At 37.5% G+C, this 22,236-nt stretch overlaps 3 protein-coding genes across 6 annotated transcripts in view; 1 reads left to right on the forward strand and 2 right to left on the reverse strand.

Moving 5' to 3' along the window:
- Window positions 1–546: 546 nt before the first annotated feature.
- On the reverse strand, window positions 547–5,047 carry pcare1 (photoreceptor cilium actin regulator 1). Its single transcript, XM_058399690.1, has 2 exons — window positions 1,466–5,047; window positions 547–1,109 (listed from the first exon to the last, which is right to left on the reverse strand). Exons 1-2 carry the CDS (start codon window positions 4,753–4,755, stop codon window positions 992–994), a joined length of 3,408 nt encoding a protein of 1,135 aa, XP_058255673.1. The 5' UTR covers window positions 4,756–5,047; the 3' UTR covers window positions 547–991.
- A 1,989-nt stretch (window positions 5,048–7,036) lies between these two features.
- On the reverse strand, window positions 7,037–11,915 carry LOC131359942 (G-protein coupled receptor family C group 6 member A-like). Its single transcript, XM_058400103.1, has 6 exons — window positions 11,611–11,915; window positions 11,099–11,387; window positions 9,309–10,040; window positions 8,996–9,214; window positions 8,788–8,905; window positions 7,037–8,441 (listed from the first exon to the last, which is right to left on the reverse strand). Exons 1-6 carry the CDS (start codon window positions 11,805–11,807, stop codon window positions 7,327–7,329), a joined length of 2,670 nt encoding a protein of 889 aa, XP_058256086.1. The 5' UTR covers window positions 11,808–11,915; the 3' UTR covers window positions 7,037–7,326.
- A 4,607-nt stretch (window positions 11,916–16,522) lies between these two features.
- zgc:103755 (uncharacterized protein LOC449988 homolog) overlaps window positions 16,523–22,236 on the forward strand; it is a 69,604-nt gene continuing 63,890 nt past the window's right edge. For 2 of the 4 annotated variants that reach the window (XM_058400104.1, XM_058400107.1), the window contains exon 1: window positions 21,797–21,934. In XM_058400104.1, coding sequence (XP_058256087.1) covers window positions 21,895–21,934 — 40 coding nt within the window. In that variant the 5' untranslated portion in view covers window positions 21,797–21,894. Of the gene's footprint in view, window positions 16,657–17,786; window positions 17,852–21,796; window positions 21,935–22,236 lie in introns of those variants that run through there. The other 2 variants (XM_058400105.1, XM_058400106.1) reach the window with 2 other exon arrangements.

The following is a 22,236-nucleotide window of genomic DNA, read 5'->3' on the forward strand; positions in this document are numbered from 1 at the left end:
TAGCATAAAAAGTGTCGTTTAAAACGAAGGGGCTCAAACCTGTTAAAGCATGCCCATGCCCCTGAGCACAAAGTGAGCTAAATGAAGACAAGGTTGTTGTGGAAGAACTTGAGTTGCCTGTACATAGCCATGACCTCAACCCAACTGAACCTATTTGGGATGAATTAGAACTCCTGGTGCATGCCAGGTCTTCCTAACAGACATCAGTTCCTGACCTTTCCAGTCACCAAATCCACAGCTTGTATGCACGCTTTTTATTTTAGTTTTAAAAAAATTAAGCTCTTTAACTTACAAACATAATAATGGTTCTTCAGAATAGGTCTTTGGCAAATTCATAATTGTACATTGCTCATTTCTCATTCATGTCATGTGAACCAAAAAACAGATCTAGATCTAGTTCTAGATTCATGATGTGTGTCCTACCACATCTATGAATCACATTAATTCTGACAAGCATACTGTATATAAAATTATAACAAATTTTATTGTGTTTTGTAATTGTAAAAAATAAATACATTATATAATGTCAGTTTGCAGTCAGCCTGTGTTAGATATAAGTGCTGCTTTGCCAAACCCCATTGTTACAAATGCAGCATACATATTTTAAAAAATGCTTCAAGGCTCATGGATATGCAGAAGCTTATGGTACACTAATAATTATGATCACATGACACATCTGTGCTGTTTGTTAACAGAATATTTTTTCATATCTCCATGATTGTAATTCTGAGCCATGTCTACTCCCTGTATGATCTGTTTTTTTTTTGTCCTGGTTTTGAAGTCATCTAAAAGACATCAAAATGGCCATACACTAACTGTAAAGACTTTATGAATATGTAATTTTATTTAAAAATACATGTAAATGATGAAGGCAGACACATAAAGTAAAGAAGGTTTCTCAACAATATGCCTCCTCATCCCAGTGGAAAACAGTCTTAATCGCATTTACATTTACTAATCCATAATCCTACTTGGCCCTCCTTCAGGTCAGTCATTCACATTGTAAAGCCTGACCCACAATGCACAGGTCTGGGTGTGAGGAAGAGCGATTTGCTTCTCTAAGCTCCAGCTGCTTGTTCCAGGTATCTCTGATTGGAGCATCTTCCAGCCTGTAGCAGGGAAGCAAATCATGGATATTAACATAGATCTAGATTACAGAATGGGGTCAAGAGTTAAAGCAATGGTCCATTAAGATAGGCTACTAAATGTAAAGAATTAGTATTCACTCTGTACCTTGTTCCAATCAACAGAAATTTTATCTAGTATAATGAGTTGTTTACATTTCTTTCTGTACTTTATTTAATAGTTACCAATACAAAGAATGTCATTTTTATCTTTGTGTGGACTAGGTAGCAACCCCTTGCTTACAAGACCTGACAAGACAAGAAATCTGTCATTTTAATAGAATTCTAATAGTAATTTTAATCTGATCCGTAATTTTAATACTTCATTATGTTGAACTCACCCCTGAGTACTGATAGCTGGTTCACTCCCACAAGACTGGGCAATAGATACTACTGGAGCTCTAGGTGGATGGCTGAGGCTTGGTCTGTGGTCAGACTGACTACGCCGAATGAAAGGCTGTGGCCCTCGGACAGATGTAGGCATCCTACCACGGTCAGCCCAGGGGCGAGGTAGTATGCTGCTTCCAGAGGAGCTCCACGCCTGTGGGGGTTTAGGTATAGGAAACGGTTTTGCCTCAAACAAAGACGATGAGGCTGGACAAAAAACCGAGCGAGCATTGCTAAATACTCTTGAGTCCTCACTATTGTTATCTCGAAACCGTCGCTGCACTTTTGGTGAGGCAGGGGGAGATGGTGCCTTAAAAGGGTAGGTTAATCCAGAAATGCAGCTTGGCATGGCATCTTGAGTATTGGGGGTACTAGGTAATGTCCGTTGGCTGCCTGGGGGTGGTGTAGGAAGTTTGCGAAATATTAACGGACTGGATGAACTAGATGAAATTGGTTGTTTTTTAGAAACAGGAGGACTGGGTAGTCTGCGGTGAACAACAGGTGTAGAGGGTAAAATGCGGGTCCTGGATACAGCTGGAGTGTCAGGGGATTGATTTTCAGCAGTTGCAGTGGAAGGCACTGTTTCAGGGATCTTTTTGTCCTCCTGATTTCTTTCGATACTGCTTTGAGTGAGTTGTTGAATGTTGTCATTGTCAGCAGAAGATTTCTCTGTGGGAGAATTAGATGAATACTGCAAGTGAATAATTTTTCGAGCCTGCTTGTAAAGTGAGGCAGCCTCCTCATTCCTCATTCCACTAGTTGTGGAAGCAACTTGGCTATTCTTAGCCACCCCACTGGGGTGCAGGGCAATATTTTGTGCAGGCGATATGCTGTTAGAACTCTTTCTCACACTTCCCTTGCTAGGTAGTACTGTAACAGATTGCATGGAGGTACGGAGTTTTTGAGACATGCTGGTTGTCTTTGGCAGGATAGACTGTCCCCCTCTGTTCACTTTTTCATCTTTTTTGCTCATTTCTACATTTTCAAAAGAATTATCCATGAGAACCTCCAGAGGAGGTGGTGGTAGGTTGTCCATGTCAATATTATCTTGATTATCCAAGGTTGTCGATTCCTTTTGATTGTTGTTGTCATTTTTAATCCTTGAAAAGTCTTCACTTCCCAAACCTGGAATGACTGGAACCCCATACTTCCTAACCCCTTTAAGAGGTCCAAGCTTTTTTGAACTTTCATGAAACTGTTTCCTTTCATCCATTCCATGACTGAAAGTGTCAATCAGTTTCTTTACAGAATTTCCTCTTGGAGACATTTCTAAGAGTTGTTGGGGTGATGGTGGTGGACTTGAAAGGGATGTTGCCTTCATGGGTCCTTTAGCAGTTTTATAGATTTTTAGATAGATCTTTTTGTCCTTTTCATCCTCCTGATTTCCTGTAACTCTCTTTTGACTGAGTGGCTTTTGCTGACTATTAGATGAAGTTAAATTTAAAGGACGTAGTTGGCTAGACTGTATTTGCTTTCTTGGCTTTGAAATCTCTTTTTTTGCATTTTGTTCAGTTCTGACCATTCCCATTTTTTCCAGCCTCTTATTCAACACTTTTTGTGTCCTTTCCAGTTCAAGAAGTGTGGGGTCATCTGATTTACTACGCAGAGACTCTGCTGATCTTGAACGATGCTGTTTTGTAACAGAACAACTTGTTTTTCTTTTAGTTGCTTGATGAATAGCCGACTGTGGTCTTTTGGGACTTTTTTCCCCCTCTTCCATCCACTGATGATCATTGGTCTTTGAGATTCCAGGTTTGATCTTTTCTCCTGAGTGTTGAGAGGCAACAAAATGAATCCGTTCACTTATGGCATCCTTCATTTTTAATGTCATCTCTACATTTTGTGGATTTTCTATTCGCTTTATAGGCATGCATGGTGTTTGATGGTCAGGATCAGGTGGAGAAGAGCTTGAACGTGTCCTCATTTTACCCTCAACTTGTTCTTCCTCGTTGCCCTCACTGTTGTCTTCTTCTTCTTCCTCACCATCATCCAAGGAGACAGAACCAAGCAAAGATTCTGTGTCTCCGAACACCTTACCTGTAAAAGTACAAGTGGAGTCAATGGAGGTTACAGAGCTGCTGTGGCTGATTTTTTCATTAAGTTTAGAGGAGGCTTGGTGGACGGGGGTAGTGTTTTCAGGACCGTAAATAACTGTGTGACTGGACTCAGTTGATTCACAGCTTTCTCTCCGATGGCGATGTCTGTCTGATCCGGCCAGTGACTCGCTTTCTACACCAATACCACTGTCTTCACTAAACAATGTTGAATCTTCTGGTCCAGGTCTTTGTACGGTGCCAACTTCAATTTGAGTTAGCAGCTGCATTAGCCTAGCCTCAACTGCACGCTTTGCATTTAGTTTTTCCTCTAGGACTTCAGATATAAAAGAAAAATAATCCACTGCCTCCTCAAGGGCTGTGTCCCCAATCCCTTTCACAGATTGTCCCACAAGACGCATCCTCTGAACAGTATACTGAAGTAGCTGTTGAAGTAAGTCAGGTGGGGGTTCAGTGGTAGTGGGTTTGCCAGAAGAAGAAAGATTTTTCACATTGCATGGCCAAGCCAAATGTCCTCCATGGTCTTTTAAAAGCTTCTCTCCTTCTTCAACAATTTTTTCTAGGCCTTGGTTGAACTCTTCATACCGCAGAGCCATAAATGCAGCCATGGGTTGCAAAGAAATGTGAGTTTGTGCTGCATGATCTAATAAACCCAAAAGCAATTCATATTTGTCAATACTGGGATTAAGATATCCATATGCCGCTTGGTGAGCTTTCACAAGTTGCTCTGGAAAATCCACCTTCTTGTCAGTTGCAGATTTTCTCCTCTTATCTTTCTTTTTGCTTGGTTTTAAATTTTTCGGATTCTTTGTCTTCCTTGCACCCCTTTTCTCATATTTCTTTTCCTCTTCCTTTTCTGTGTGTTTCTCTTTTCTTTGTGATGATAAATTTATTGAAATCTCTTGTGTGTCCAGTCTGTCTGAGGTAATCGTTGCTGCCCCTTGTTCACCCACAGAGTGTTTCTTGACAGAAGGAACAGAAATTGTATCGCTGTCCAGTCTCTTTTCTCCTATTGTCCTTGTTTCACAAGCTTCTCCATCTGTCTCACCTCCACCAGAACTTACATTTCCTCCATCATCAGACTGTCCATCTTCTGGGGTTCCCTTGGTCCGTGGCAGCAAAGTTTTTCCTTTATTGAATTTTTCCTGTGCTCCATGGAATTTATTTCCCCTCGATGGGGAACAACCCATCTCAAAGCTGTCTCTGTTTTCAGCTTTTAGAAGTTAATTCTGTAAATCCCGGCATATAAAAAGGCAAAATGCTCCACCTGAATTAAGGAAGGTTTAGAGCCTTACCTAACAGCTGCACTTGTCATTGTCAGATGGTTATCCATTGAGCACACGTTTGCATTTGACAGTCTGGATGTGTCCGTGGAAGTGAAAAGAAAAATACATTCTCCTGTTTAAAAAAAAGATTTCTGAATATTACTTAAATTGGATTTCCTTTTTTGTAGTGCACAGGCAAGACAGTTTCAACCAGCTTCGAAGAGGCAGACGTCTTGTGCACCTTGTGAAGGACAAGCAGCTGAAGGGATTATAGAGGATTTGATTGTAGTCCTCAGCATACACATGTCTTGTTCAAGCAAATGAAACTCACACACTTACAAGTTGTTAAGCTCATTAAGATAATCAGGACTTCTTTTTTTTTTCAGGTGGCTTTTTTTATAGTCCAATCAGCACTGTTCAATAATATTGCATGAAACCATTATATATACATATATATATATATATATATATATATATATATATATATATATATATATATGTATGTATATATATACTTCATAATTAACACACTGACACAACAGCTTGTATGACAACTCTTACAGCTTGTGTCACTCAGCCAACTTCAATACTGCAGTCAAACTTGGTGTGATGTGAGAAAGAAACTCGAGCTAGTGGCAATCAGGTTAAAGAAAGGGAATGCTTTTGCTTTTGCTTCCTCGTTCACTGCTTCGCGCTTATATATCTTGTGGTGTACGAGGCAGGAAATAGAGGGTAAGTATGGCAACAAGGTATTAATGTAATCTCTTTTTCTCAGAAGACTGTAGCAGAGGAAGAAAGTATTGGGAGAAGACAAATTGATCAGAAGGTATTTATGCATACAATCCATGTAAGATAAAACACTGATATGGTAGAGATACGTTCAGTTCACTTAGTAAGGTATTTGGGTGCATATGGTGTGTGTGTGTGTGTTTGTGTGTGTATAATCTCACATCAAAAAGAGCATCCTGACAGGAAGCATCACAGGCTGGTTTGAGAGCCAAGCAGGATAAACAAGCTCTCCAGAGAGTGGCGTGATCATTTGAGTGTACCATCCCAACTCTTACAGCTTGTGTCACTCAGCCAACTTCAATACTGCAGTCAAACTTGGTGTGATGTGAGAAAGAAACTCGAGCTAGTGGCAATCAGGTTAAAGAAAGAGAATGCTTTTGCTTTTGCTTCCTCGTTCACTGCTTCGCGCTTATATATCTTGTGGTGTACGAGGCAGGAAATAGAGGGTAAGTATGGCAACAAGGTATTAATGTAATCTCTTTTTCTCAGAAGACTGTAGCAGAGGAAGAAAGTATTGGGAGAAGACAAATTGATCAGAAGGTATTTATGCATACAATCCATGTAAGATAAAACACTGATATGGTAGAGATACGTTCAGTTCACTTAGTAAGGTATTTGGGTGCATATGGTGTGTGTGTGGTGTGTGTGTGTGTTTGTGTGTGTATAATCTCACACCAAAAAGAGCATCCTGACAGGAAGCATCACAGGCTGGTTTGAGAGCCAAGCAGGATAAACGAGCTCTCCAGAGAGTTGCGTGATCATTTGAGTGTACCATCCCAACTCAATCAACAGCTATCTATCTGGACTATGGCCAGGAAGATAGTGAGGGACCTCAGCTATCTGACCAATGGTCTCTTCTCTCTGTTTATAGCTGTAGCTAAAGATAGACTGTAGACTGTGTCAGGGAGCTCAGTGCGAATAGTACGCTCAGCTGATCTCACCACGCTCTAGAGAGGGTATATATATATATATATATATAATGACAGACAAAGGAATAAAATCCAAGTAGGGTTGCTTAACTTCCACTGAATTATGTCTTATACAGGTTTAAAAAAATACAATTTTCTCCCTCACAAGTTTGCATTTATTGAATAAATAAAGAATCTTGCTGAACTAATCATGATTTCATCCAACTGTGCTCACTATGGGGTTTCATGTTTCATGTCTCTAAAATTAATAATAGAGATTAAAAACAACACACATTGAAATCACCAAGACACATTAAAACTTGTGTCAGTTGGACAGAATCAGCAGTTGATAGATAGATAGATAGATAGATAGATAGATAGATAGATAGATAGATAGATAGATAGATAGATAGATAGATAGATAGATAGATTTCTATGCAGAACATGATTTATTAATTACATTACTACATTATTGCATTATTAATTACATTTTTATTAATGATCATGTCATGTTGTTAAGGAAAAGTCTTCATAGCATTCATACAATAAACATATACATAAAAATACATAACATATAAAAAATAAGAAAATTAATAAATAACACAATCAACAAAATAGACATCTCATTTCCTCCAAAATTCCATGGACTATACAGAGATTTTATTACTCAGTGCATAACTGTTATAACGTCCATGTTAAAACATAAAGCTACATGTAAACATTAGATGGATGAAGAATACTTATATGAAGTTCAATGCTTGGAATAATAATACTTCTAGGCGGAGAGATTCAAAATCCTCTAAATAGACATTCTGCGAAACCTTCTCCGTATCTCCTGAGAGTTACTGGATTTATTTGTATTCAAAATACATGCAGAGCTAATTGAACAAATCGCACTATTGTTTGATTTTATGCTCATGTTCATGCTCGTCTGTGAAACTGAGAGGTGGAGTCCAGTTTCTGAAGCTAGTGACCCGACCCCTGAAGAAGTAGTAAGAATGGAGGCATTTGATGTTCTGTAATTGCGTGCCTGTGCAATATAGGCCTCCTTAGTGACCTCATCCTTCTTCTTACAAAGGGCCATGTACCACTTGGGGGCAAAGTGACAGAAGATAATTCCATACGATGAAACCAAGATAGCTGCAGCTTGAACTGAGTAGCGCTGTTGAATCTTGGTGACGTATATCGGAGTGAAGCACACCCATACAAACAGAAATATCAACATGCTGAGGATAATGTGTCCAGTTTCATTGAAGCGCTGAGGAACTTTTCTCCCTTTAAATGCCAGAATAAAGCAGATGAGTGCAAGTAAGGCTGTGTAGCAAAGCATGAAACCAAATCCCATGCCAGAACCTTCATTACACTGCACAGTGATCTCCATGCTGTCATTACGCGTCTGGATATCTACAGAAGGAGAATCAAAAATGAGCCAAAAAATGCAAATGAGGACTTGAAGGAAGGTGCCGAAGCCAATAATGACAGGAGGCTTGTAGAATTTTTTGACATTGTGTTGGCGGTGTCGAGGAAGAAAGGCTAAAAAAGTTCGCAAGGCTTTTACCAAGATACATGAGACGGATAGTGAAAAGCCTAAGCCATACAGGACCTGCCGTGCCCTACACTGATGAACGTTGGGTCTACCGATGAAGACTATGACACTGGTATAGCTAAGCGCTAACCCTACCATAATGAGAAGATAAATGTAGCCTCCAGCTTGTTTGATGACTGGACTCTCACGAAACACCAAGTAGATAATCAGGTTCATAAACAAGAGGAGAAATCCTGCAATGTCAAACACTAGAAAAACGATAGCTTGTAGGCCATTCCACTTCCAATAGACTTCTGTCTTTGCTGTGCAGTTTGTCCATCCTTTTAGTGACCATGTCCCATTTTGGCATGGGAAACAGTTCTGAAGGTCTGAAAATAAATGAAAAAATCGACAGTGAATTATTTTGGTACACATTTGGAAAGTTGCATCAACACTCATTTATTGAACATTTATTCAGATTTTGATTTAAATTTTCTCATTTTAACATCCCATCCATACAAAAATTTTATTTAACAAAAGAAAAATTATTTTTATATTTTTGTCAATATGTGAGCAAAATTTTGTCCAGGTGAGCATTTTCTAAATGTCTGGACTTGGATCTTGTTTTTATTTTTTAATTATTATTTATTCAAAATTAAAATATGCATATACATGTAGCAACTTTTGTGTAAGCATGTGTATTAATGAATTTATCAGCCATAGTGTAATACTCACTTGTGTCATTAGAGTAAGTGCCTTCCAAACAATCTATGCATTCATGACAGCAGGATGGCTTTAAAAGTTTTCTTATTTTGCCAGGAGGGCAGGCATTGGAGCATATAGAAATTGGGATCTGAAATAATATTATTCATTATGATCAGTCTTTTTATTTTCAGATGTACATTCCTGTATGTGGAAATATAGATCACTGTAGAACACTCACCGTATTCAAATTCGAATTATACCACTGAAAATTTTTATGAATATTAATTTGTTCTTTCTCCAGTTGGTATCCCCCGACAACAACAAAATCTCTTTGTCCACTAGACTTATTTTGTGCCCAGTTCAACAAATGGTAGCCATTGACAAAATTTCCGGATGCATTGAAGTAGAAGGTTTGATTGTCCAGAGTAAAGTTGACCTGTTTCAGTTCTTTGAGAAGCTGGAAGAAAAATAAATAAGAGAACTCTCTTATTAAAGCATTTCATTTGCACAAAATTAGAACTTTTCAAAACATTTCTCCACATAGTGCTTACCTCAAAGGGAGGGAAATCTTTGTTTCCTGGACAGGCAGTTTGGGTACATTTTAAAAGTGTCCTTAAGGAATGAGCAACCGATAGCACAGCTAATCGGTCAGCAAAAGCCTGTGTAATATCCACTACTTTTGTTAAGTAGTCTTTTTCATTCCCTAATTTTTGGTATTCTTCTATGAACCTATTCTCAGCACCCGGGGTGATGGCAAGATTTTGCAGATACTCTTTAAATCCAGGGATAGGGCCCGTGATGAAGCTGAAACCGAACACATCGCCGATGCTGTCGATGCCCTTCATTTTACTGATATTTTGTGACGTTGACCAGGCGTCACTGGCTATCCAAGTGCGTGATATGTTCTGTTTGATCACCTCGGTGAAGAGTTTGTACACAAGTTCTTCTCTTAAGATGACTAGCACAACTTTTGCTGTGGAGTTTTGGATGGTTTGGACCACTCTTTGGATCAGCATATCAATGTCCTTAAAATCCAGATATGTAGGCAATGGTTCTATGAAGGCGGTGCAAATATTCTCATTTTCTGCGTTTTCCAGAAATCCTTGTAATGCGTTTTTACCATAATCATCATCTCCATGAACAACACCAACCCACTCCCACTCAAAGTAAGACATGAGTTTGGCCAAGGCTTTGGTTTGGTGGATATCACTGGGTATGGTGCGAAGGAAGGAAGGGTAGCGCAGCTGGTCACTCAATGCTTCTGCAGATGAGCTTGCACTTATCTGTTTAACACACACATAATAAAGGTTAGTTGGAGTGGTAGTTAAGTTTCAGTGCTGGTTAGAATAGGGCTCTGAGCTCAATTCTTATTTCTAGAACTGTCACAGAGCCAGTGTTTGACCTTTGAGTGAAACTATTATGTGCTTTATGTTGGACAAAAGGGTACATCCAGATGGCGATGTCAATTAGTTAACAGCTAAACTCAGAGAGTTAGTGTTGCATCTTCAAGCAAGACTTTTACTCTTTAACTCCTTATTTCAATGCTTAGACTTAATTCTGACTGAATTCAAATCCAATCCAATGAATAAATCCAAATGCTAATGCTAAATTTAATAACTATTTTAGATAGCCAGGCATTTGGATATAGATCTAATGTCAGTGTATGTATACTGCAATTCATTTCATTTTTATTTGAGGTGAACTCCCCATATATGTGCTTCTCATACGATATATTTTAGTTAAAGAAAGCAAGATCTGTATTTGCATGTGATAATTCTCAAGATATCAGTTGCAATAATTTCACAAAGCAAAGGAAAACAACAACAACAACAACAACAAAAAAAACAAAAAAACAATTATTTCTATAATGACATGACAATATTGTTAAAACATTAGGCTGAATTTCTTCCCCTAATAAAGATATAAGAAGATATAAGAAACAAACAATCATTTGATTTTTGGCAAAAAATCAAATGATTTTTTATCATTTGTTATTTTGTTATTTTAATGAAGCAAAAAATATTTGTTAATTAATTAACAATTTAATTAGTCAATTGTTTTCATGAAAGAAAATAGATAAAATAGAAACCTTCAGTAATAAACAAAAATAGAAGACTTTTTGTGGACATTCAACAATGTAGCTAAAAACGGATAAAAAATATTACGGCATTTTTAAATAAATTAAATATTGTAATCACTGTAATTAATTGCTTTAAAGAGCAGTAACACTCTTAGAAAAATGTAAGAAAAAATATATACATTTTCAGGGTGGTCCTAACATCACACCTTTCTATCTCTGATTATCATCTATAACAGCACAGTCGTATTTATAATATATCACCTGTGGCACCATGTAGAGGCTCAGATAGCGAGCCACACAGATTGACACTTCAGAGTACCGTGCTCCGATGATCGCCTTTATCTTGGGGTTTAGATTACGCTCACAATGGCCAGGTTCAGTGTAGTTAAATTCCAGTAGGCGCTTTGTGCTCTGTAGGGCTTTTGAAGCATGGCAGCAAGTGTCACAGATGCGGTAACCTATGCGTACCCCAGGCAGGAAGCTGGAATTATTAATGGTTTCGATGGTGTAGATGAAAGCAAGCATCCTCACAAATGATACAGGATTAAATCTGAAATAAATAAATAAAGGAATTAGATAATCATAACCTTTTCAAAATAACTGTTTACAGTTCAATAGAAAGGTTTAATATTGCTTACCATGACTATGTCGTTATTAGGCTCGTTCAAGACTGTCTTTCAATTTATAGTATTAAAGAAAATACTAAAACGTATAGTAGAGACTGTAAAAACAAAGACACACTATAGAAATGTAGCACGTAGCAAGTAACTCACTCAGAGCAGTTGTAAATGTCTGGAGCTCCTCTTGAATATAGATTCTCCACTTTAGAAAAACAGGAGCTAAGCATTCCTATTTGTACGTCTCCTGGAGCAAAGGCTCCACATTTATACACTTCATAATCACAAGCATGCCCGAAATATGCGACTGATAAAACAGTGCATGAAAGCAATATGTTCCTCCAAAGCAACATCACACCATATGATTAACAGATCACATCCAGCACGAGAGGAGAGAACAAGAATTAACTGGTTGGGAAATTTGCCGGACCTACTGGTTTTCATCAGAGACAAAAAATACATCACGTGTTTCACAATACTTGCTGTTGCGTAGGCATGAAAGAATGAGAGGCCACATTTACTGTAGTACACTGAATGTCATATTATACTTCCTTGAAAGAAACCAGTTTTGTAGGTCACCATACCTGGGCAGAAGCAGACGTTACCAAAAAAAAACAACAACAACAACAAACAACATTTAGATATAATATTACTTTTGAGAAATATTTGAACTTCTTCATTTCAAATGCCTGGTTAACATTTATTGTTAAATTCCCGATACTCTTGGTTTCATTATATATTGTGAATTATGATGTTAAGTAAGACAATTTTTGAAATCATAAATGGAGGTTACACACACATTACACTTATTATAGGATTACGATAAACCAAATATACTGTACAATTATCCAACCTATTACCTATTATTGTTTTACCCATTTTATTGAATATTCTTATATATACCTCTTTCTAAAAATGAATGCTTAAAATGACTAAAATGGTCTGCTATTAGAATGCAGGCCAAGTCTGATATTTTGAGGGCAAAAAGGTTAAATAATCTTATATCTGGTACACTGCCATCTCCTAACAGAAAATCCTAGATTATCCACTCGCTAAGACGTTATTTTTGCACTGCTCTTTAAAGCTCATAGTACCTAAAAACAGGAAAAACATACATTCAGTCAAACATACATACACTCTGATTCAGTATGTCAGAGTAAATACCACTGTATGAATGCAAAAGAGGAAGTGATAAAATGTTTATCTAGGTTTCTACCAGGATATAGTAATGATATAGGTGTAAGATGTGGCAAAATAACCCAATTAAATAAACAAATGTGCTTCATATCTTCCTGGTGTCAAATAGGGACGCATTAGCTACAGCTAACAAACTATAGCTCTATTGCTAATATCCCACATGTTAGCAAACAGGATAACAAACAGGGTACAAATTTAATACATGCTAATACCTAGCGGTCACAATACAAATATCCATGATGAAGTCAAGTCTACATAGCAGCAGATACAGTAGATTACAGCGATTCCTTTGAGGTCTCTTTCTTAATTGGACATATTTTCTAATGCAATGCTAAAAATATGTATAGATTATAAACCAGAATTAAGTAAAGTAACAACCCAGCTTAGAAATCTAGCTTGGTCTAAACAGCTATAAGCAGAAAGGCAGGGCTACGTTGTCAAACTGGCTGCTAAAGTATAGCCGAGGGGACTCTTTTCTGAGCTTTCCAATTAAATCACTCCTTTTCTTTAGAACCAAATGATATTATAAGCAAGGTTTTTTTTTTTTTTTTTTTTTTTTTTTTTCAGAAACAGTTTCTATGTTAATCAGACGATGATCTTTGACTCATCATTCCTGATAAGATGACTGAAAATAGACTGAGCAATGTGTTTCAAGTGGCTAACAAGCTAGACCGAAACCTGTTAAGCCTTTATTAAACCACTTTGAAGTGTGACACAGGGTAGATTTTCAGTCTCTTTAGGAGTCCAGAAGGATATGAAAAGTTGACCGGTAAATGGTGTAATAGCTATTGAACGTACAGTGCTCTGGGTGTAATAATTAAGTGTATTAAAACACATGTAATACAGTGTTCATATTAATCAATATTGGGCAGTGAGACTTAACTTTAAGTAGTAATTTCCTAGAATATAGATTAAATATCATATTTTAGTGATATTCCAGTCTGAATATCAATCATTAATGATTGTAAGTATGATGTGTTTTTCAGCTTAAATTGCTGGAGGTTTTGTTTAGCTAGTGTTAATAATGTGCAGATATATTAAAAAGGCTTTCCTCCAGGTTCTATAGTTTCCTCCCACATATCACAAACATACCAGTACATGAATCAGCTTAAGATAAATTGCCCCTAACTATGAATAGGTGTGTAAGCTGCTATGTAATGAATTAATGTCTCATCTAGGGGGTATTCCTACCACAAGCCCTGTCTTCCTGGGATAGGCTCTGGATCTACCACAACCCAGACACAGATAAAACTCAATGTGATTGACTGTATTGTGGTAATCGACAGCTTATAGATTAAAAAGAGACATAGACAAATGTTCCAAGAAAGAAAAAGAGAAAGATGAGAAACAGAAACAGATAGAGAAAGAAAGATAGGACGAATAAGCTAACCCCTCCCTGCTTAAACACACACATTTACAAATGAAAATACCACTGCATTTTTTTCACTTAAACACTTTTTCTTACTAATGTATGTTATTTTTCCCTTTCCACTTTCCCCTCATTGCACTGCTTGTGCTTTGTTTTTTGACTTCCTTATGATCTGTGACAAATTATGTGAGAGTTTGCTGGAAGAGTTACAGAGGAAGAATTTCACTGTATTGTATTACTGACTATTTCCTGTATGATGACTGTTTCCTTGAATCTTGATTCTTTAATGTGAAAGAGAGAGAGAGAGAGAGAGAGAGAGATCTTATTGTGCATGTGGTTAATGTCCATCCATCCATTGTCTATACCCACTTATTCCTAATTAGGGTCACGGGGGTCTGCTGGAGCCTATCCCAGCGCACATAGGGCGAAAGGCAGGGGTTGTGGTTAATGCATTTGTTTATTAAATTAAATGCTTTTGAAAGCCTTAGTTTATGCGATAGCAGGAAGTTAGTTAGGCAAAAACATGAACCATGGATAAATTAATAAAATTAGTACATTAAACATGCCTCCCATTGACTGAAATTCTCTTTAGCATTTCATTCTCAGAGACAAAGATACAGGACAGTAGAAAGAAAGACAAATATGGCCAAACAAACATCACAACCATGTGCTCATTCCATGTGCTTCACTGCTATAATAATCTCCACTCTTCTGGGAAGGCTTTCCACCAGATTTTATGAAATGGCTGTCCAGGTTGCAGGTCGAGAATGTGTCCATTCAGGTCAAAGCTCTCAAAGCAGAACACATGAGTTCTTCCAATCCAATGTGTCAGACCCTAACCCAGTTAAAGTAACTTGTGTGCTTTCAACTATGTGGCAACTGTTTGGAGAAGAACCACACAGTGGCAGACCGTCAGGGCCAGCAAGGCCTTCTCTGCTGGCCTAAACAGCACTGATCTGAATCACTGACTTGCATTTTAATATATTTAATATATTTTTCAATGAATGTGTATTAAATTAGTCCCAATAGTCTATTCTCTACATTTTATAGCTTTTCTCTCGATTGTGCTGCTTCCAGTAGTGTATATTTATGATTAGAGTATTTATCCAATCATATTTCAGCTAGTGGATGACATCATGTGTTGCCTGGCCGTAAGGCCTTCAGAATTAATAATGCAAGCGCCCGTAGCTTAAAATAAGTGGCAATGTAATTGTTACATTAACCAATAAGATTTCGAGTTGGCATCACTGGGGCCATCTAGCAGGCATACGATTACATCAGCAATTTCCCGTCCTTTGATTGGATAATTGGAGTAGTAAGAGGCAGTGACCTGCCCATATACAATGTTTCTATATTCGCTGTGTCTCATTTCGGATGCTGCGTCCTCCGGAGATTGCAGTTTGCTGCATACGGCATCAAAAATGTCTTTTTTGAGAAAAGTAACCGTAATAAAATTGACTATTACTTATGAGGTGTGAAATACTGTAGACTAATTTCTTTTTTACTTTGCTATTTAATGGTTGATTACTATCTATTGCCACGGCGTCCAGGGGCAATTCTAGGGCTCAGTGCCCATTGAGGGTATAATAGTAAAAAATAAATAAATAAATAAATAAATAAATAAATAAATAAATAAATAAAATAAAGGTTTGACTAACAGGGTAGGATGGTAAACCTATTGCAGCATTCCACTGTATTGCATAGATGTGTATAACATTCGAGTACTGAACAAGCCAAATACGAGTCTTCCTGATCTCACACACACACACACACACTTGTCCTCTGATCCTCGCTCTGCGACGCTGTGGTCTGCGGCTTGAAGAACGAGCCGAAAGACGGGAAAGAGCCGAAGTCTGCCGCCATTTTCATTTTAAAGGGGACTGAGGCGATCACCAATTTGTGTACAGTTTATGGAGAATCGCAGAATTTTAGGAGGGCTGAGTAGAAAATGGCCCAGTGACACCCATGGTGGCATCATAATGATGGTATAGAGGTGGATTAATTCAGGAAGGACACCAGTGAAGGCCTAGGTCTGAAATGCACGGTCCGCCACTGGAACCACATATGGGTGGTGATGGTCAGGTGTTCATGGTCAGGTGAACGTTTGGCCATATAGTGTATTTAGCTAGCTAGGTAAAGTGGCAATCTTCTGTAAACTTTGATTTTTTTTTTTTTTTTTTTTTTTTTAAACAGGTGTGTGGTGTAGCTTTGTTGGGGCAATAAATGAAGCGTAATGATATCAAAAGCAAATGAATCTATCTTAAAGCATTAATGAGAAAATCTAAATAACTAAGTAGAGTAAACTAAACTGAGCCTAAAGAATGATTTAGAAATAAAACAAAGCCAGGAATCCTGGAGTAATCCCTAAGACCACATCCGTATTAGCAAACAAAATTAGCACTGGCCATCACATTAGGTCAATACCAAACCACAGCACGAAACAGAAGGTTCTGGCAACCTAGTTATGGGCGGAGATTGTCTCGTTCGTATTGTCTGCGTCATCGTATGCGGAAGTGGATATGAGCAAGCCGTCTGCAGTATGGAGGAGGAGAGGAAAATGAGCTGCTCAGTATGACCATTAGATGGCTGGAGTCTTAACGAGCAAAGTCGCTCGTTTCCTCCGCATGAACACGCAGGTATTTGGGCGCTTTTCTCGCTCCGATGTCGCCGTTAAGGGATGTGACGCTCATTAGCTAGCGTATAAGCGGCTGCTGGTTGCTATTGGTTACAGCGTCAATCAGCTGGTTAAATATTGATGCGATGCTGCAGGTGCTTTGGAGTCAAACTGCACTGCGTCCTAAAATAACAACGTGTCCTGCTTCAGAGAACCAAGTGCTTCTGCAGGATCACGTCCTTGTGTCTGGGTGATATGTAGTGGAATTTTATTATTTATTTATTTATTTTTAACTAATGAACCTGCTGCATCTTAGGCCCTGATGAGGACATCAGCATCATCTGATGTGCTGTTAAAGAGCAAGTCCACACCAAATATGTTAAGATAAAAAAAAAATGTTATCATGGGATTAGTGATCCGGATCTTGATTTGTGAATTGATGCTGTATTTTTCTTATTCTTGAGCGAAAGTTTGTGGCCGTGTGATGTCACAAGAGGAGTTGCAATGATTTTAACCACACACACACACACACACACACACACACACAGACTCATGTTTTGACATTAGCCAAAAACAAAAAAAAACAAAAAACGTGCAAGTGGATCTCGTTAACTCTTTTCAGATGCATTCAATGTCCTATTAATGAGAAATCCGTCATAGATATAGTGGACATTTCAGAAATAAATCCCAGAATACAGACAGAGCAGCTGCACTGAGGTAAGACAGACTCAATTTGGATAATTAGTGAACATGCATGATAGAGTAAATGGTGGTATTGGCATGTAAATTAAAGCTTTGGAGCTTCCTGTTTATGAAGATTATACAGGTGAGAGAACTAGGCAGACTAAAGCCCTGCTGCATCAGGCTGTTTAGAGTTCTCTCCACTCAAAATCTGATTATAAAATAAATTTTGGACATAACTGAGGTATTCATTTGAACAGCAGTATGGTATGAGAGTCAACAATCCCATCCTGGATGCTTATTACATGCATGTACTTTTACACTAAAATATCAGATGCTCTAGCTTGAGATGATGCATTTAGGGTTTGAAAGAATAGCCATCTTCACAACAGATCTACAGTACAAATGGCACAGTGATCAATAAAAGTGAATAATATAATGGAATAATGATCTTATGCCTTTGCTTCTCAGGTCCAGTGGCTTGTTAAATAAACAGACGTTACATCCAGTATTACTGTGATGAAGAACTGCTCATGGTATGTGCGTCTCAAGTATTTGACTGTGTTAAGACATATAGTAGCTGAGTTGCATTAGGACATCTGTTTTCTGCTTTTTCTGGAACAATCTCTGCCTCTAGGCACACTGCCAAACAAGACACCAGATGAAGACTTTTTAGATCAATATTAAAATCTATTTATACCACAGCGCTGTTAAATTCTCAAATCTGTTTGGGGAGAAGGGTGATTAATTTTCTCTAACAGCAGCTCTGACATTAGTGTTGGCTGAAATTCACAACGCAGGTGCGCTGGGTTCTAATACATTAGCGCTTCTATAATGAGTTTAGTTTTCTAAAAATGATGTGTTTGTTAGACATTATTTTAAAGTCTCCACTGCTAATTCTGTGTAATGATCAGAAAGCTGTGCATCTAAGTTGTTTTTTTTTCTCACCAAAAATTCACAAGGGACCGTTGTACTTTGCTTTTGTCCGTAATATGACATGCTTTGCTGTTTTTAATTTTTTTTAACTTTTTTACTTACATCTGCAATAAAATAAGTGATAACAGAAACTAGCTAACTTGTCTCTCTGACTTTCCACAACATTGAATATAATTAAAGCAGCTAGGAGCAATTTAGGGGGCCAAGTACCCAGACTCAGCAAACACACAAAAGCAGAGCCATAACTGCTGACGAAGGGATTCAGAAGTGATTAGATTCACTCATGGTCTTTATTATTTGACCATGGTCAGCAGTTTAAATGCTCAGATGGAGAAAGGGTCAAGATGAACGAATGGGCAGCAGGGTGGCATTTCTTGTTGCAGATGATGCTGTTGCTATGACCTGTTCTCTGTTGCTACTTTGATGTTTTGATGTTGACAGCGGTCAAGATGACATGAGCCAAATCTGATGAAGCTTGGGCAAAATTTGAAGGAGGAATAAAATTATCGGCAGTTCGTCTGCACTGTAAGCATTTTATCATGCAGGTAGTTGGTGCCTGCAAGAAATCTGTTGCATAGAGTGAAGATGCCTACTAAGTTTTGTCTCAGATGCTGAGATACAGCCTTGCTGTGTTTGGTGGGTTTGCTGTCAGAATTCTTTGGAATGTTTCAGCCAAACCATTTGGAGTATTTAAAATTTGTTTGCTAACTTTTTTCCAAGTTGCTCTGAAGATGTTTTGTGCCATATTTGGTGTTGATTGGACATCATTTGTAGGAGTTGAAGTAGCTGACAAAATCCAAGATGGTGGAAAATCATGTTTATTGGGAATGAATGTATATTGAACTCATCTCAACTGTTCGAATCCAGGAATGTCTGGCTTTTAAATATTATATATACGTGGCTCAAAAGTTATGGCCAAAAACTAGCATTGGCAGCATTTGGACAACATTTTGTTGGAATTTTCTGTAGACACCCCTAAAACAAGTTTAACTGGAAGAAAGTGAAATAACCATAGAGTGCTTACACACTTTCAGCGTTTGGCCCACTAACTAACATCTTAATAAAACATCTTGTGTCATTCTTGAATAAATTAAAAAATATATGTAAACAATGCGGTGTAAGTGAAATGAAACATGTGGTGACAACTTCAAGCCAAAATGTTTAGAAGGTAAATACTTTTTTAAAGAACCTGTTTAGAACCTGTTTCTTTCATCTTCTGAAATCCTTCCCTAAAGTTTGCCCTAGACCTGCCAAGAACACACTTTGCTGACGTTGTGGGGTGTGGAACTGGTATATTTCGTACTTCCAAAAATGCAAGATACATTACTTGCCTTGTGTGCATACTTTGTGCGTGTTCAGTAATCATTTTCCTCATTGTTCTCTCACATTTCATTAGTTCATGCTGGTAAATATGAGTGACGTACTTTGTTGAAAGCGGGTGTTCATTCCCATCTTTCCTTTAGCCAGTAATTTTACAATTCCACACTCGTTTCACACAGAAAGCTAATTTTTTTTTTCAAAGTTGGATTTAATGTTTTGTCTGCCACGTTGCTCTCGACTGTCAGCAACATCCTGTGTTCAGTCTAGATCATCAAGGGCTTCCGATCCTTTTTTATTAAACATTTAAACTGCTTGGTTTTTTAATAGACGTAACTAGCTGCATGTTGTGGGACAGGATCGTTATCCACTTTACACGTATTTATTCAAAAACTCACAATAAAGGGATGATAAATTGTCAAATTTTTATAGAGTTAAATAAATTTTAAAAGAGTGTAATCAAATATAGATGTTTAAAACAGATAGGAGTTAAACATTTAGAAGTTATGGGAAGGTTATAAAGGGCTTTTTTTCTTTCAGTAGCAGTCTGCGTTTTTGCATTATTCACTTCAAACAGAATAAAAAGCAGCTGCTGATGAAATGACTTGTTTAAAGCTGTTTTATAACAAGTCTTCAGAGTGGTAACTGTAACTTTGTACCAGGCCATTATTTTTCTCGAATGTCGCACCCTGTCATGTTATTCCCCACTCAGCTATGAAATTTTGTTGCCATGAAAAGCAGAAGACTGGAATTTTAGCCTGACAACCCTAGCTTGGAACAAACTGTTTTTGTTTTGTCTGTTTTTTTCCCCTCAAGACAGTAAAAGGTGTTGAGATTTTTGTGGTAAATTGTTACCCGATTTTAAATTGTGCATATATTAGTTGAGCATGAAAAATCAAGTTTAGCTTCTTGAATTTGAGCAGGTTTGCATGCTCTCCAGTTTGCATTTTAGTATGTTGAATCTTGGTTTGTAAAATATTGATATTTTTAAAAAGAACACCGTTTAATTATCTGAACCTGTCATGAATGGCTTGGCTAATTTCCTGTTGGAACACTAGGGGGCAGGTTTATTTATACCTGTGCCATGTACCTGTCTCCCCCCCCAGCTCAGTGTTTCTCGTGTAATTTTCTGTTTATTTTTAAGAATAAAGTAAATTAACCCGACTGGCTGCTATCCTTGCACTTTGGGTCTGATCTTGCCTTATGGAGGTTATGTGAAAGAACCATTAGCCAAAAAAAGATTTCATCTCACTTGAATTGGAATTGAAAATATTCTATGTTTTCCATGACTGAAAGCAAGGGAGCTCATTCATGTCCATTTAAGAAGTGTACATGTGAGGTTATTATTATTATTATTATTATTATTATTATTATTATTATTATTATTATTATTATTATTAAGTTGCCCATTTTCACTTCAACATTATCCCTAACTATTATATTTAATGGTAAATATATACTTGGCTAATGTTAACATACCTTGATAGGCTTCATTTCACATGAAAATGTTTAAAATATTCCTCATTTCCCGTGACGGAAAGCAGATATGCATAAGATAGAGGAAAGCGACATGTCTTCCAAGAAGTGTGATAAAATCAGTGAGGTCAAGAGATCATTCCAGTTTCACGTGTTCATTTCTTCATCTCTCGTGTGGGTGTGATGTTTTTACGAAGATCGTATGCAAAACGCATGAAGCTTAGCAGGCCTGGCAGTAATTTAATAATAATCTGGTTAACCTCACTAGAGATCATGACATCGTGATATCATATAGAGACAATAATACTGTTATGATACAGAAGCCTAGTTTCACGACATAATTTCATAATACAATATTTGCTTTTAAACGTGCAGTTTGTTGCATAACTCAGCTCCAGACTTGTAACTTAGGAAGGAATGTATGAAGTTTATACAGTCTTGCTTTCTTCTGCAAAGATTTTTACAAGAGATCTTGTGTGCTAGTTTGCACAAACACAGCCTCAGACCTGTAAAGCTTTAGAAGTAAATCCGGGGCTAATAAATAAGCTTAAAAAACCCAATAAGCTCTTTTACTTTCTGAATGCATATTTCCTTGAAATGCTTGCCATTTTTCTTATTTTTATTTATTTATTTTAATATTTGGACATACATTTCTCTCAGATTATAGGTGGGAAGTCAAATGTGTTGTGGTAAGGGGAATAATGCAAGAGTGAGCCATAAATAGCTCGGGGTCGTGACTGATCACAGTGTGTTAATGGAAGACGCTGAGGAGATCAGACAGGTCAGCTTATTCACTCTGACACTTTTTACACTTCGGCAAACTCTGCTGCAGTGAGTTCGCAATATCTCTATGGAGGAAGCTGAAGGCAGCAAGTCTGAGTATGGGATTGGTGAGTCACAGGAGTGTTTGGGGTTAGTGGTATTGATTTTATCGACATTGTGAGTCACGAAGGTTTGGGGGAATTAATATGGAGTTGAGGTCTCAGGATTATTTGCTGTTCATGCTTCTTCAAAGTTGTATACAGAGGTGTTTGGGGGGAAAAAGTGTATGTGTGTCTATATGCAGCCTTTCGTCTTGTCAGATTTAAGCCAAACCTAATTAACTAATGCATAAAAAAGGAATATAAATTTATCTAAGTAAGTAAATATTCAATAACCCTAAGTAAATAATGTGTATGTATGTATGTATGTA

This window comes from Hemibagrus wyckioides, linkage group LG09 (genome assembly GCF_019097595.1).
Source record: "Hemibagrus wyckioides isolate EC202008001 linkage group LG09, SWU_Hwy_1.0, whole genome shotgun sequence".
Taxonomy (NCBI): domain Eukaryota; kingdom Metazoa; phylum Chordata; class Actinopteri; order Siluriformes; family Bagridae; genus Hemibagrus; species Hemibagrus wyckioides.

Excerpts from the sequence above, each read along its gene's own strand:
- pcare1 (XM_058399690.1), bottom strand. The coding sequence starts at position 4,755 with ATGGGTTGTTCCCCATCGAGGGGAAATAAATTCCATGGAGCACAGGAA. Across the intron at positions 1,110-1,465 it reads CCAGCTATCAGTACTCAGGG|GCTGGAAGATGCTCCAATCA; the intron begins GTGAGTTCAACA and ends TCCCTGCTACAG.
- LOC131359942 (XM_058400103.1), bottom strand. The coding sequence starts at position 11,807 with ATGTTGCTTTGGAGGAACATATTGCTTTCATGCACTGTTTTATCAGTC. Across the intron at positions 11,388-11,610 it reads GACATTTACAACTGCTCTGA|ATTTAATCCTGTATCATTTG; the intron begins GTGAGTTACTTG and ends TATTTATTTCAG. Across the intron at positions 10,041-11,098 it reads GCCTCTACATGGTGCCACAG|ATAAGTGCAAGCTCATCTGC; the intron begins GTGATATATTAT and ends TGTGTTAAACAG.